This window comes from Aphanomyces astaci, assembly GCF_000520075.1.
Source record: "Aphanomyces astaci strain APO3 unplaced genomic scaffold supercont1.10, whole genome shotgun sequence".
In the NCBI taxonomy this organism is placed as follows: Eukaryota; Oomycota; class Saprolegniomycetes; order Saprolegniales; family Verrucalvaceae; genus Aphanomyces; species Aphanomyces astaci.
The window spans coordinates 1,357,844-1,372,142 of NW_009798273.1; the positions used below are offsets into that span (position 1 = coordinate 1,357,844).

Here is a 14,299-nt window from a genome sequence, read left to right on the forward strand (position 1 = left end):
AGCAAGAAGAGTAAGACCACCAAGTTGACTACGGCGGGTTGTGCTCGTACATAGTACAGAAGAGGGTACGATTCAAAGTGAGTGAAGTGTGCTTAACGAGCGTCAACTAATCAGCTGCTACGTAGTAGTACTGTAGTAACGTTATCAGTAAACGTCGTCGTCGTGCACTGGTCTGCTGCGTTGTTCGCAACTACCGGTAGCCTACTCAGCTCGCCATGGCCCGCCTTTCAGTAACGTTAGCAAGTAACTTGCCGTCAAAGGCAATTCCTGGATCTCAAATGTATACACACACACTACGAAGAATGTAATTGTTCACGGGCGCGTCGTCCAGTCGGCTATAACGTACGTGCACTCAAATTGGCCAATGGAATTGCTTGATTTTTGGAATAGCCAATCGTATCACTAGAAAAATGAAATCACCAAAAAATAGGCAAAAACAACATACTTGAGTGGAAAGCGCAGTATTAATAAATGAACATGTTAAGCTGAAGACAATTCAATCCGATTAACTGTAAATAATCAGAAGAATGCCCAACCTTTCAGCTTCACGCAGCACAACTGTACTGTACCAGTGAGTACATTCAAATTAGAAGTAAAATAGGAACTACATCGTCGTTTCATAGGGACTTCGCCCTACCGAATCGTACAGTAATGCAGCTAAGCTTTTTGGCTGCTTAGGATGCCACTGCTAACCGGACAAAACCGGATCCTGTGCCGTTTCACTTGAGATTTCGAAACGAAGATTTGGTGACGACATGCGCGGCCTTGGGCACCTCGTCGCGACACTCATCTCATCTAGTGTGGCGCTAGCAGCAAGCGTCCAGTGGAGGCCAATAGGTCCTGCAGACAAGGACTCAACGGTGACGCTCGGATTCGCGCTTCGGGCAGCGTCTCCTGGTGCGCTGGACGACGCGCTTGCAGCGATTGCCGACATCCATACGCCGATGTATGGCCGCTATATCGCCGACGTGAGTGCACTCGTGCGTCCCAGCGATGTAGCAGTCGCTTTCATCGAGTCGTTTCTGCATGCGCACAACATTTCCCGGAGTAAGCATGGCGACTACATCCGCGTGGCCATGCCTGTGGCCGCGGCCGAGGCCTTGTTCCACACAGAATTGTTCGAATATGCGCATGAGGGTCATCCAGATCGCCGCATCGTCCGCCCTAGTGGGTCGTACCAGCTGCCGTCCAACGTCAAACCCCACGTGCTTCTCGTGGACGGCCTGGACGCGTTCCCAACTCTGTTCCAAGCCCAGGCGCATGCCAAGGCGACCGCGGCGGGCGAAGCGTCCTCGACGTCCGTGGAGGCTATTCAGCGCGCGTACGACTTGCCGTCAGGGCTGGACGCTTCGGACCCGCGCAATGCCATCGTCATTGGCGCCTTCCTCAAGGAAACATTCAACCAGCGTGACATCGAGTCGTTCGAGGCCAGAAACAAACAAGCACCTTCCTCGGCCTTTCACGGCCCGCAGCCAGTGCACTGCATCGGAGACGGACTCGGCGTCGGCACCGGCGAAGCGTCGCTGGACACGCAGCTCGTGACCGCGCTCACGCAGAGCCAGCACGCGACTGTCCTGTGCTACAACGCCAATCGTGTTCCCAGTCAAGCCTTTGACGACAGCAACCAAGAGGTTGGCGCCATTCAAAGCGTGCTCGTGTGGGGTTCTTTTAGCTGCCAACTTTGGCACTATGTGCCTTTATGGAGGCCTATTCTGTGACACTGTGCAAGTGCCACATTTCTTTTGCGCTTGACTTGCTACTTGATCCGAATGTCTGTCTAGATCTGTGTGTTTATGGAGGTTTAGCCTGCTTTAGTACTACTGTACATGCATATTAGTTAGGTCGTCCATTGGTTGGCTTCTGCCTACTTGATAAATACCAGCCTAGTATTTATTTGTAGATTGGTAGTATATTGACCGATCGTTGTGGTGGTAGCCATTCCTGGCCTTCATGCAAGAGGTGAACGCTATGGACCCTCCGCCCGCCGTCGTGTCGATCAGGTACAAAGCTGTTGGCCATACTTGCCTGTGCGGCTGCCACGTCATATACATATCCGGATAATTCCATTAGTTATGCGGACGACGAGTGTGCCCTTCCGCCAGCGTACGTGGCAGCCGTGGACGCTGAGTTCAAGAAAGCAGGCGTTCGAGGCACGACGGTCGTCGTGTCTAGCGGGGACAACGGCGTCGTGGGTAGTACTTTGCTCGGATTCTGTGGCACTCCAGCTTGTTCCCGGTACCAGGTGAGTTCACGAAAGGACAAACTTCTTACTTGCATTCCAGTTTGAAGTATATATATATTAAATATCTAAATTCATGGGAAAACCATGTACTTACTGTATGTAGCCGCAATACCCTGCGTCGTCACCGTACGTGTTGTCTGTGGGGGCGACCAAATTTGGTGATGCATCGACTGGCGAAGTCGGGCTCTCGACCGAAAATGGCGGCGCGATCACAACCGGCTCGGGCTTTAGCGGCTATATCAATCGATCTCAAGTCGCCATTTCTTTCCAAGTAACAAGTTATCCCCCAAATATACATACTAAGAGTAGCGCTGACTTGTCATTTTTACGATGCATCCAACAACGAACTATTGTTTTTCATCGCATATTGTGCATTTGACCCAAATTTGGACATTTGAGTCATATCGCCAAATATTAACTCCCCTAGGACCATTTTAAGTTTAATGGCTTTCAAATCTATTTGATCCTATTTATAAAAGAGCTTGTACACACTATACTATACACATATTAGTATATATGTGGTTTTGCGGGGTCAAACGTTTGGATTGGCAGAAATTCGACATGGCGTGATTTGATTGGCTCAGGTGGTTCTTTAATCGATTCTCCTGCTGAGGACTCCAGTGTCGAATCGATATGACAATACATGTATATATATATATATATAATGACGTACTGTAGGAGGCACTAGTGGAGTCGGCGGTGGCGCGTCTGCCACCGGATGCCATGGCCAAGTTCAATTCGTTTGGCCGGGCATATCCAGATGGTCAGTTTTTCATGAAAAAAAGAAGAAAAAACGTCGAAAATCCTCAAATTTGACCATTTTCGACCCCTGCTTCTCCATATGTAGTGGTGGCCGTGGGCCATAACGTGGGGGTGTTTGTGAACGGCGGGATCCAACAGACAGATGGCACATCCGTGTCGGCGCCCGTGGTGGCGTCATTGCTCGCGCATGTCAACAAGTTCCGACTCGATCACGGCAACCCACCCCTCGGCTACGTCGTGCCGTACTTGTACAAGGTGGGTTGATTAATATATACATTTCTGCCATGTGTAGATAGATATATTGTTGCCCTTTTGACTCAAATTTGGCCTGACTGGTCAAGTGATTCCCGAATCGATTTGGGTTGTATTTTGAATAATATATTCAATATATTGTGTACAAATTGAAAAATGGAGGTTTTTGTTGGACCAACCTACGATGATCATTGATTGGCTCAAATGTCTCAAAAGTGTGATTTGATTGGCTAGGACATTCTAAAATACATTATTTACCTCCTTCATTCGATTCTACTGGGAAGTCCAATTGGAGCGGATTTGACTTTATTTTTAGTTCCCAAGGATTAATAAGAAATGACGAAATCGAATTTGATTGGCTCATGCTACTTCTGAAAACTACTTTGAACTGATGCCCCTTAGCATTTATATATATATATTGGAGTATGGCAGTCATGTTATCGCTTTTGAGAGGATTATCGAGATATATTTGACATTTTTACGATGATATATATATAATATATATATATGTAGCTGTTTGCAGTGTGTCCGCAAGTATTTGGGGACATTTCGACGGGCTGCAACAAATGTGGCGGGTACGGCCAAGTGTGTTGTGCCGATGGCTTCCACGCAGACGTCGGCTACGATTTGCTCACAGGTACTACTACTAGTAGTCGTACTAGTAATACTAGCAATCCTACTCGTACTACAACTAGTTGTCTCTATATTGTTTGGCTTATACATGATCCCATAGTATTAGTTTGAACGGTGATGTGTGTATGTGATGTAGGCTTGGGAACGCTTCAGTATGGGGCATGGGTCGCTAATATGGAAGCTTGTGAGGCGAAAATGCACCCATCTGCGATGCTGTTCGACACATCGTTCTCGACGAGGTAGAAAATTGAACTGGATAGATGATTTTTGATTATTTCAAGTAGAATCGACGGGGACAAGGGCAATTGGATGCTCGTGGCAAGTGTAGGAGGTGTGCTGGTCGTCGTGATGATCGGGCTCTTGGCTGTACACCGCCGTCACCGTACAACACAAAACAATATCTGCGACACTGCGCATTATGTGTTTATAAAGTGAGCGAGTCCAACCATTTGCAAACTTGTTTGGCGCAGCGCTCTCCATCTACGAGAAGTATTTTGAAATTATTGACCATCACAATCAAGCATCCTGGATGAAGCAAAACTTTGAAACTTAATAAAAGATATATATGCGCGCCTTCGCATATCAAAAACAGGAGGAGGATGATCGTATTTTCGCAATTCGCAATTCGCAATTCACAACGCAAACACTATTGAAGCTGTAGTATTCCTGAACATAATATATATATATATATATTAATTGTATAAAAGGAGCAATCAATATCCTTCGAAATATATTATTTGCAAAACCGTACAATTAGTAAAGAGTGCATGATGCTAATTCAGAAATATATATATATATATATACATGTATGAATAGAATATATACCTGTGGCGTCATGCAGTTCGAGCCAAGACGAGTACAATAGCGTGTCGGTCGTCGCTCGTTCAACGGGCTACACGAATAATAAAAAGAAAAAGAGTTTATTCGTTTTTGTATACGAATTTTGGGGAGATCGTCGCAAATGGCGAAAAGAGCGAGAGATTTGCGAAGGTGTAATATATATATATATATATATATACGTACGTCTTTGCGAAGGCAATCGTTGAGAAAGTCTTGAAACTCGGCTGAAAACGAATCGGAGGGTAGCGACGGCGGCGGAGATTCCAAAATGCTTTGTACCACCTGATATATATATATATATAGAATAAATAACAACATAGTATATATCCCATGCAAGTTGGACGGACGGGAGCAACTACTAGACATACCCACTAGATCGTCTATGAATGTCATCCACACGTACATCAATGTAGCTGCGGCAATCTCCATATGGATACTCGGCCAATGCGCATTCCAACAACACCAGGCCCACGCCCCAAATATCCGACGAAAAACTATAAAAAATAGCAAAAATCATGAGTTTTTTTGATAAATATCGTTATTTCATTGTGTGCACAAACATACTCGTAGGGCTCGTTTTGCACGCGCTCGGGTGACATGTACTTGAACGTGCCGACAAATGTCTGCGCCATGTCGAACGTGCCGCTTAATTCTCGGGCAAGGCCTACGTATGTATATATATATAATAAATAATATTCCTTTAAAGGGAATTTGAGCGAATGTAGCCTAAGGCCGAGTCTGGATGCCACAGAAAAAAAGCAATCATGTCAAATCATACTCTGACAGAAAATATATATGTTTCAAATGTGAGACGAGAAATATTGTGGTATATTCGATACAGATTTCCAGACCCTGTCGAATCGAATATCTCGGTGCCGAATCAAATCACGAATCGACGGTATTGGCTAATCCAATTTTTTTAGTGGATTTGATTGGCTCTTACAGAAAAAGGACAAGTATATTCAACCAATCACAACTCCAGCGTGATTCAATTCGACAAACCACGCGAATTTTACAAGATTAGAGCGAATTCACAATATATATATATATAGATGGTTTTGATATCACTTGTGGATGCCATGATGGAATGGGAACCATTACTGGACTATGATGTAGGAAAAACTACGTCAGTTGCAGTTGAAACTTTTTTCTGTCAGAAAACAGTAAAAATATATGTTTTGACGTATTGTTATGAATTTGCTACATATTTCCCACTATTCAGCGCGATTCATACAACCAATCAAAAGTCTCGCCTTGCGAAATATATTTTTGATTTGTTTCCCCAAAGATGAAGAAAGGATAAACAATGTAGCCAATCAGCAAAGAGTGATTTCAGATTGACCAATGGGAGAGATTTGGTTTCGTGGGTATGAAATTCGATTGAACAGGGTCCGGAAATTCGGTCCAAATCAATAACACACCCAAACACGCAAAAGATCTGTTGTTTGAAGATTTCTCAAAAAGTTGCAAAAATTGGGGTTTTCTGACTTTTTAGTAGATAGAATTCAACAGTACAATACAAATTCCATCAAATATTGAAGAAATATTGAAGAAATAACGACGAAGGAGAATGCATAGTAAATAGATGCATACCAAAATCAGTGAGTTTGACGCAGCCTTGGCTCGTGACGAGGATGTTTTGCGGTTTGATGTCCTATAGAAGTCAGGATATATCGTCATATAGTGTGAATGTGGAGTTACTACGTTCACACACTATATGTAGGCATTACACGATGAAAATGGCGCGCTTCTTTCAAATGTTGCAATCCACTGAGGATCTGAAACGTCATGTGGGCCAATATGCGTTCCGGGATCGCTCCATGCTATAGTTATGACATAGTACATATATACAACTAACAGTTAATACCGATTAGCACGAATAGATGTGGACACAAAGTACCGACGTACTCCGAATCGGTACTCGCTGGAATCAGTACAAGTACCGATTAGGTAGGTACCGATCATCCGTTTCGAATCAGCAGGTAGGTACAAAAGTACCGACCTGAATAACCAACCCGTCGAGAGACCCTCGATCGCAATACTGCAAGATCAAACTGAGCGCTTGGTCTTTAAAGTATGCGCCGTAAAAACCAACCAACCTACCCATATAAACGATCGTAACATCTCACCAAAAGTACTCAATAGGTACTATGTATGTACCAAGGGGTGTCCACGCTGTACAAGGTTTGGATCTCTGTAAGAATCTGGTGGCGCTGAGCCTTGTCGTACACATTGTGCACCGTCTAGATACATGAGGATCGGATGGTGGGGAACCGTGTCGAAATGTGACGAAGAGGACCTTGACCGCATACACAACGTCGGTGGATCGATCAAGCGCCTTCACGACGGTCCCGCTGCAGCCGCGGCCAAGAACACCCACTGTTTCTAAGTTGTTCACATCGACCAAGCACTAGTACAACGCAAATATATGGTGGCATGATCATCTGAGGGAACATGCATCATACACGCACTTTTGAAGTGGAATCATCCACCGACGACGAAGGCGCTGCTTTCGGGTGCCCGCGTACGCCGTTGCTGTGCACACGTTGGTCAAGGAATCAAATTGTTTAGACGGAATAACGCCCAACCCACGACAGTGTGGAAAAGGATATCGTGATGGCCAACCGGCCTTTGCGAAACGTCGTGTCTCCGATGTCGCACGACATTTCCAACACGTTGGTCTCGTATGGACACCCTCCAGACTTGCCGTCCTCGTCTTCCGTGTACTCGTCGTCCATCTGAAGCGCAGGGGGTGCTCCGCGGCGCTCGCGGAACGACATGTGGATGTGAAACCGTCTATGAGTAGCATAAATATTGCGTATGTTTCCATCGTTTGGATCCTTGACATCATACACATCACCTACTAGTAGTATTACTAGTATTTCAATCCTACTTTCCATAGTACAGTACTTGTACTATTAATAGTGTGTTGGTGATATATTTTGGTTCGGATATAACATACAAAATGCAAGTTACCATTTTTCGTGGTGAGGGCAGAATGTGTCACCAAGCTTGACGATCGACGAAGTGCGTACTATTAATAGTACTACTACCGGTAGTACTACTATTAATACCTGCTGGAGTTCTGGCTAATCAAGTCGTACCCAGCGGTGACGACGGCTACAAAGCAAGGAATGGTAGCAGCATTCCCTTCACGTCGTCGTCATGAACATGCATGACGTGTGGCCCACGTCGGAGTTCCTTTAGGCACTTGCATTCCCTTGGAGTTGAAACGTGTACTAGTAGTATGCGGTACACTCTGGCCACCGATGATTACACGCATAGCGACCGTACACGATGCCTGCCTCACCACCCATCCTACATAGCACGGGGTCGATACACTGTACTTCACAGTACAACTAGTATCAAGTCTCATGCATCGACGTGTCGGCGGAGGTTGCCATCTTCTACTCGTATTCGACTCGCGCCTACTTCGTCTCGTCAGGTACTTGCTTCACAGTCATCATGACGAAGAAATAGACAGTTACACCAGCGTCAGCTTTGCAGTTATTTAATTATATACAATCCGCAAGTCTGAAATCTTCGCAGATAAAAAATACTGTAGTTTTATCTTGAAAAGCCTTTTTGACACGATGGGGAACAAGGCAAGCAAAGCTACGTCGAAACCGCGCGGGTCGGAGACTGCCGGGAAGAAGGGCGCGGCATCACCTCTACCCAGCACACCAACGAAGAAGGATACATCTTCATCCTCCACCAAGCCCACCAAGAAAGAGGAGGACGAGCAATCACAAGGTGACGACGAACGATCGAGCGAGTCGACTGCAGGCGGCACCGACGACGAACGCTTCTCCTCCACGCAGTGGAAGGTATTCTTGGACGCATTCGCATGTAAATGCAATCTCACGTGTGTCTGTAGCTGTTCAATGATTTGGAGAACCGTGAAGAAGCTGAAATGGTAACAAGGCACTCCCTCGTATTCTGTCATCGTGACCTACCGTAGTTTGAACTGTCGTCGTTCCTTCGAGCTCTGCACGACCACATGCCCAGCAGCAACGACGTCGACTACAGTGATCTCGGTCCGCCACCACCCACGGACTCGTTGCGCATGCAGCATCACGTGTCGTGGCACGCCGCCGCTTCCATCGACATCACCGATATGTACGAAGGCATCCACATGAACGACCCGCTCACCAAAGAAGTACCGCAACCTCCTTCCATCGTTCCATCTCTCATCGCCATTCCACTAGGACGCGCACAACCTCGTGGATAGCTTCAAGCGGGGTCAAAAGCTTCACCGGAACTTTGCCATGCACATTCTCACCGCGGCCCTTCACATGCTGCAGCAAAAGCCCAACATCACTGAGCTTTCAATTGCACCGTCGCCACACATGACGATCGTCGGGTAAGTTATGTGGCTGAAAATTTGCATGATTTTGGTGTATTTTTGGCCTTTTTTCACATATATTTTTTTATATTTCTCATGCGACACGGTAGGATTTGCCGTATTTTGAGTTTTTTTTGCCATGTTTTAAACAATTTTTTTGTGTTTTTTTGCATGGGACACTGTGGGATTTGCCATAGTTTCGACGATTTTGGGGTGCATTTTGGCCAGTTTTTCACTGAATATTTGTTGTATTTACAGGGATTTGCATGGCCAGTTGGACGATTTGCTGCTTATTTTCCGTGAAAATGGCTTGCCGAGCCCTGACAACCCATACATTTTCAACGGCGACATTGTGGACCGGGGCTCCCGCGGCGTCGAGTGCGCGCTCATCCTGTTTACGTTCGCGGTGGTGTTTCCCCAGTATGTCCACATCAACCGCGGCAACCACGAAGACAAGTAAGTGCGGGGATCATCCAATGGTCTTGAAATGGATCAACGTCGTCTCAGATGCTCTGGATAGGTCTATTACCGAAGTGTTTGGGTTCATGAAGGTATATCTGATTCGTTCTGAGTCTGATTCGTTCTGCGTCTGATTCGAAACCGTATCTCATATATATATATGAGTGTAGGAATGCCACGTCAAGTACGACGCCGAAGTGTACGCGATGTTTTGCGCCGTGTTCAAGTGGCTCCCGGTACGCTTACAACATATCTATGATAATATTTATGTTCTACATGGCCACATGATAGATTGGTACGATATTGGACAAGCGGATTCTGGTTTTACATGGCGGGATTCCTCGGGATGCTACGACAAAACTGCACGACCTCTTGGCTGTACCTCGGCAATTGTACGACCTGTCCATGTACCGCACCAAGGGCGACACAAAGGCGAGCCGCAAGATGTATAAATCTATGCGCATTATCAAGGACATTCTATGGAGCGATCCGCACACAGCGAATGGATGGAAAGAAAACTCTCGTGGCGCCGGTATGAGTTTTTGTATAGTGTGCCAAATGGCCTTGAATTTCATGTATTGTATGGTTTGTATATGGATTTGTATTGTTTCCGTGGTTCATATATGTTAAAAAAATAGATTAAATGATTTTAATCTTCATAATATATGAATATATGTATATATATAATTTATATGTTCTGCGACCTTTAGCGTGACAAGGTAATACACTGAGTTATTTCCCCTAAAATACTATCCTTTACGGGGATATCGAAAACTCTCCAAATGGCCACGAATGTATCGAGTTGATCTGAATATATCTATCGTCATGATCATCATGTAGGCATAAACTATGGCCCCGATCACGTGTACAAGTACATGGTAAAGAATCGCCTCGAGCTCATCATTCGATCCCATGAATGCGTGCCCAATGGATTTGATTGGCCATTTGGTGCCAAAGGTACATACATTCTCTGAATACATTCGTGGCCATTGGACAGCATATTGTAGGCATGCTCGTGACGCTGTTCTCTGCATCCAATTACTGCGGAGTGGCCAACAATATGGGCTGCTTTATGCGTATACCTCAAAATGGCAAGCCATCATTCTTTCAGTACATGGCAACGACGTCTGAAAGCGACTTGGTTGCAACCAACTTAGAAGGTATCATATATATATATATATATACACGTTGTCGCTCGCCCCTTGTCCAGTATGCAATGATGAATATGGTTGTTTGGGTAGGCCTGTTTGAAGTGATCGTGACCCATCGCGACGAACTGCGTCGCAGATTCCAAGAGTTGGACCCTGGTGACACGCACACTGTCACAACATCCGACTGGGATGACGTTATGCAGCAACAGCTCCAGATTCAGCTCAACTGGGCCAGCATTCGCCCGCTCTTGACGTCCATTGAACCCAACCAAACGATTGATTACGTCAACTTTCTCGATCGGTATCATACACGTGGCACGACCGCGAGCCAGGATGATGATGATGCTGCCGCGTCGACGGTAGCAGGAGCCACTGCTGCGGTGAGTAGACGACGACACCATGTGGTTTTGTATGCAAGTCTGTAGTGGGGACGATGATGGGATAGTTTATATTCGAGTCCTTTTATTGTGCTTTCGAGTGAAAGTTCATTGTGTTGTGGCGTGGTTCCTCGATGGAATTTAAATCGATTTGATTGGCTACCTCAGATGAGCTCAAAATTATTAGCCAATCAAAACTTTCTCAATGAAATCCAACCAATCAGATCGATTGTGGATCGGTTTGGTTGATTCGATTGCACCCCCTCCCCAAATTTGTATCAAATCGACAATACCCCAAATGTGGTTGACTTTTGGGGTGCTGATTCTTTGTCAAATCTATGGATTGATTGATTGTACTGACTTTTGTTAATGTAAAAATGGTCCAGTGCCACACTAATTTAAATCACACACTAATTGAATATTGAATTGGTCGAATGTGAGTGGATAGTTTGATTGGCTAGTTGAATTTTGTTGTGAGTTTTGATTGGTCGTATATCGATTGTCTGCCGAATTATTTGGTGATTCTGCTCATTCGATTGACTTGACAATCAATACATATATTCGTGACCATTGGACATGTTTTATCCAAGGCCATTTCGATGGTATATATATATATATATATTCGTGGCCAGTAATTGGACGTTTATTATGGATGTTGTATATACATATATATACATATCTTCAAGGCCATGCATGTGGAAGCTAACTGTTATGGAGGTTCAATATATATATATATTCGTGGCCATTTCGAAAGAAGGTCGATATTGTGTACTAGTATGTAATAATGGTAGATTGACCGGCGCGATATGTTCAACAACATGTACCGGTATCGCAAGCGCCTCCAAGCGCTGTTCCAAGTGTTCGACCAAGATGACAATGGCACAATCAACCTGGACGAGTTCAAAGCTGGCATTGAAATCCTGAACGAGCACTTGCCAGTGGGGATGAAGCCATTTAGACACCCTGAGGACTTGATGAAATCGCTCGACTTTACCAAGGACAACCAGATCAACATCAACGAGTTTATGGAGTGTTTCCGCATCCACGCCAACTTGACGGTACGGTGTCGCAGATATATGATTTTAGTTTTAACAATGGTATGTCGGCGGCATGGTCGCAGGTGGTGGCCAAGTGGCGCCGCGCACGCACCAAGATCCGAGCGCTGCGGGCCCTGGGCATGCTTCGTGTGATCGACACGCCCGCGATTGTCACAGCGTCCGACATTCGATTGCAATTGGGTGACATTACCGGCGGTGACGATGAGAATACCGATGACGAACGAGACCATGCCACGCAAAGCGATTCATGTTAACACTGTTCGATTCCATTTCAAAAGAGCTTCAAGGGTGGTTATGAGCGCCGCACTAGCGTCGCTAGGTCGAGCGTGGTCCTGCCATCCCTGGACTGTAACTTGAACACTACTTGGATCATCTAAAGTAGAGGATGGGGCACAAATGCACAGTCTACAAATATAACACATCAATATATATATGTATCACAGAATGGCCATCCATATGTAAATAGTATATAACAGCCGCATATGCTGTACGTACTGAAAACACTCGTTGACCCAGGTTTCGCCAACGCCGAACGCGTGGTCGGTGACGGGGACGTCGATCGTGCGACTTGTCAAGACATGACCCCCCCCCTACGTTTTGTGTCATAACATATGACATATATATATATATATATGTATATCCTTGAACCTCGAGTTTTTGCCACACGAGCAGCAACGTCGTGTAGTGCACGACATGACGACGCCTGCGTTTCGTGGGGTCATCGTGGGCAAACACAAAATCCCTGCGCACAACCACGGCCTGCTGGTGACGATCTTGGGGCCCCGTAAGTGTCTGCAAAACGTCCAGCTTTCGAAGGAATGGCAGAACTTGCTTGAGGAGACTGGCGGATGTGAGCATCGCCCATGTCCGTTCCATGACGCTGTCAGCAACGTTGGCGGGGAAGGACTTGGTGGCGACCATGTTGACTCGGGACCCGATCACTTGTCGGCGGTCCGTCCAGCCATCCACGACGTTGGCGTGCGCTGTCATCGCAGCATCATTAGGGACGTTGAAAGACGCCATGTCTTGCAGCATGTGACAGAGTTTGGCTTGGAACTGGTCAGTCGTGAGCGGTCGAAACGATACAAAGTCGCACACTGTCATGGCGTGAATGTGTTCCTGAGTAATGATTACGACGATGATATTTTGATGGCGAGTGTAAACTGGTGACAGGCAAGTGAAATATGAGACAGGTGGCTGTGTGTAGTACCAATGTCCAAGCCTCGGTCGACGAAATGGACGCTTGCACAGAGGACGCGAACGTCTTGTGCTTGGCGATTGCATGCTGTAGCGTGATGTTCTCTGATCGAAGTTGGTCAGCTTGCTGGAGGAGTCGCCGGTACGCGATTTGCTTGACCAAAGCGGGATCAGAGGATGGATGATGCTGATAACGAGCGAGGATGAGCTCGGTGTGGCCGAGGCTAGGAAACGACGATTGAAGGGCATGGTATTGCCGCTCTAATGTATGCACGGTGCGAGCGAGGTCGACGAGCTCGCGCTTCTTTTTGAGCCTCGATCGGCACGAAATCAGCCGATGGCGGAGCCGCTTGACTACGTCCGCGTCGTGCTGGCTTTGCTCCAACGCGAGTTCGAGGTTCTCTTCGCCATCGCTGCTGTCATCGCCCGAGGCGACGTCTTCTGGCGGCAGTCCTCGCTTCTAGTGTACGATGAAGGTGGGAATGTGGTTGGCAAGGTCTACCACTGTACCTGTGGCGACAACGTCGTAGACGATGCGACAGACGCCTTTCCAATCGGGGCGTCATGTACCGTTGGGTCGTGCCTGGAGGTGATCTCATGGTCGATGTTCAACAGGATGTCGATGTCATGCTCGTCAGGCATCCAATCCTCCATGCTTGTTGATTGTAATGGTGAAGTGATGATGAGTGACCGGCCAAGATTGGGCCAATTGTAACATAATGTAACTGCCACCAATGGGACAAACTATGTGGGACAAATGCGAAAGTCACATACTACAGTAGTACATCTTACAGTACTATTTATAATCTTAGTATGCACTTTTAAGCATCATTGTCGAGTTCGGTATTCCAACATAGCCAAGCAAGCATTCGAAGTTACCAGCTGGAGGCACCTTGTCGTATATCCTTCCCGAGTACTTCCCGAGTACTTAGAATTATGTGTACAATGCATGGCGCCACCATGGAATATCCTTTTAGCCAGAC

General features: G+C 46.2%; 4 protein-coding genes across 5 annotated transcripts; 2 read left to right on the forward strand and 2 right to left on the reverse strand.

Moving 5' to 3' along the window:
- Positions 1 to 730: 730 nt before the first annotated feature.
- Positions 731 to 4,483, forward strand: H257_05600 (hypothetical protein). Its single transcript, XM_009830524.1, has 9 exons — positions 731 to 1,631; positions 1,936 to 2,000; positions 2,071 to 2,242; positions 2,346 to 2,513; positions 2,921 to 3,005; positions 3,090 to 3,259; positions 3,770 to 3,893; positions 4,026 to 4,128; positions 4,174 to 4,483. The coding sequence occupies exons 1-9, from the start codon at positions 756 to 758 to the stop codon at positions 4,322 to 4,324; spliced, it is 1,914 nt and encodes a 637-aa protein (XP_009828826.1). The 5' UTR covers positions 731 to 755; the 3' UTR covers positions 4,325 to 4,483.
- On the reverse strand, positions 4,314 to 7,509 carry H257_05601 (STE/STE7/MEK1 protein kinase; the record flags this gene model as incomplete). The annotated part of the gene is made up of 12 exons (XM_009830525.1): positions 4,314 to 4,369; positions 4,715 to 4,781; positions 4,913 to 5,011; positions 5,133 to 5,223; positions 5,294 to 5,393; positions 6,323 to 6,383; positions 6,460 to 6,552; positions 6,732 to 6,828; positions 6,890 to 6,972; positions 7,029 to 7,139; positions 7,201 to 7,264; positions 7,355 to 7,509. 12 exons carry the CDS (start codon positions 7,507 to 7,509, stop codon positions 4,314 to 4,316), a joined length of 1,077 nt encoding a protein of 358 aa, XP_009828827.1.
- A 798-nt stretch (positions 7,510 to 8,307) lies between these two features.
- On the forward strand, positions 8,308 to 12,605 carry H257_05602. Of its 2 annotated transcripts, XM_009830526.1 has the most exons (13): positions 8,308 to 8,556; positions 8,607 to 8,645; positions 8,691 to 8,888; positions 8,938 to 9,092; positions 9,333 to 9,530; positions 9,595 to 9,625; positions 9,704 to 9,769; positions 9,825 to 10,065; positions 10,374 to 10,490; positions 10,541 to 10,693; positions 10,775 to 11,064; positions 11,853 to 12,119; positions 12,182 to 12,605. In XM_009830526.1, exons 1-13 carry the CDS (start codon positions 8,323 to 8,325, stop codon positions 12,371 to 12,373), a joined length of 2,181 nt encoding a protein of 726 aa, XP_009828828.1. In that variant the 5' UTR covers positions 8,308 to 8,322; the 3' UTR covers positions 12,374 to 12,605. The 2 variants fall into 2 exon arrangements, with proteins under 2 accessions (XP_009828828.1, XP_009828829.1); XM_009830527.1 differs by having other exon boundaries at positions 11,853 to 12,605.
- On the reverse strand, positions 12,489 to 13,985 carry H257_05603 (hypothetical protein; the record flags this gene model as incomplete). The annotated part of the gene is made up of 5 exons (XM_009830528.1): positions 13,827 to 13,985; positions 13,330 to 13,776; positions 12,768 to 13,238; positions 12,611 to 12,709; positions 12,489 to 12,524 (listed from the first exon to the last, which is right to left on the reverse strand). The coding sequence occupies exons 1-5, from the start codon at positions 13,968 to 13,970 to the stop codon at positions 12,489 to 12,491; spliced, it is 1,197 nt and encodes a 398-aa protein (XP_009828830.1). The 5' UTR covers positions 13,971 to 13,985.
- Between the last annotated feature and the right edge of the window lie 314 nt (positions 13,986 to 14,299).

Coding starts and splice junctions, on each gene's coding strand:
- H257_05600 (XM_009830524.1), top strand. CDS start 756: ATGCGCGGCCTTGGGCACCTCGTCGCGACACTCATCTCATCTAGTGTG. Junction 3,006..3,089: donor TGGCCGGGCATATCCAGATG/GTCAGTTTTTCA, acceptor CTCCATATGTAG/TGGTGGCCGTGGGCCATAAC. Junction 4,129..4,173: donor GACACATCGTTCTCGACGAG/GTAGAAAATTGA, acceptor TATTTCAAGTAG/AATCGACGGGGACAAGGGCA.
- H257_05602 (XM_009830526.1), top strand. CDS start 8,323: ATGGGGAACAAGGCAAGCAAAGCTACGTCGAAACCGCGCGGGTCGGAG. Junction 8,646..8,690: donor ACCGTGAAGAAGCTGAAATG/GTAACAAGGCAC, acceptor GACCTACCGTAG/TTTGAACTGTCGTCGTTCCT. Junction 10,694..10,774: donor GGTTGCAACCAACTTAGAAG/GTATCATATATA, acceptor TTGTTTGGGTAG/GCCTGTTTGAAGTGATCGTG.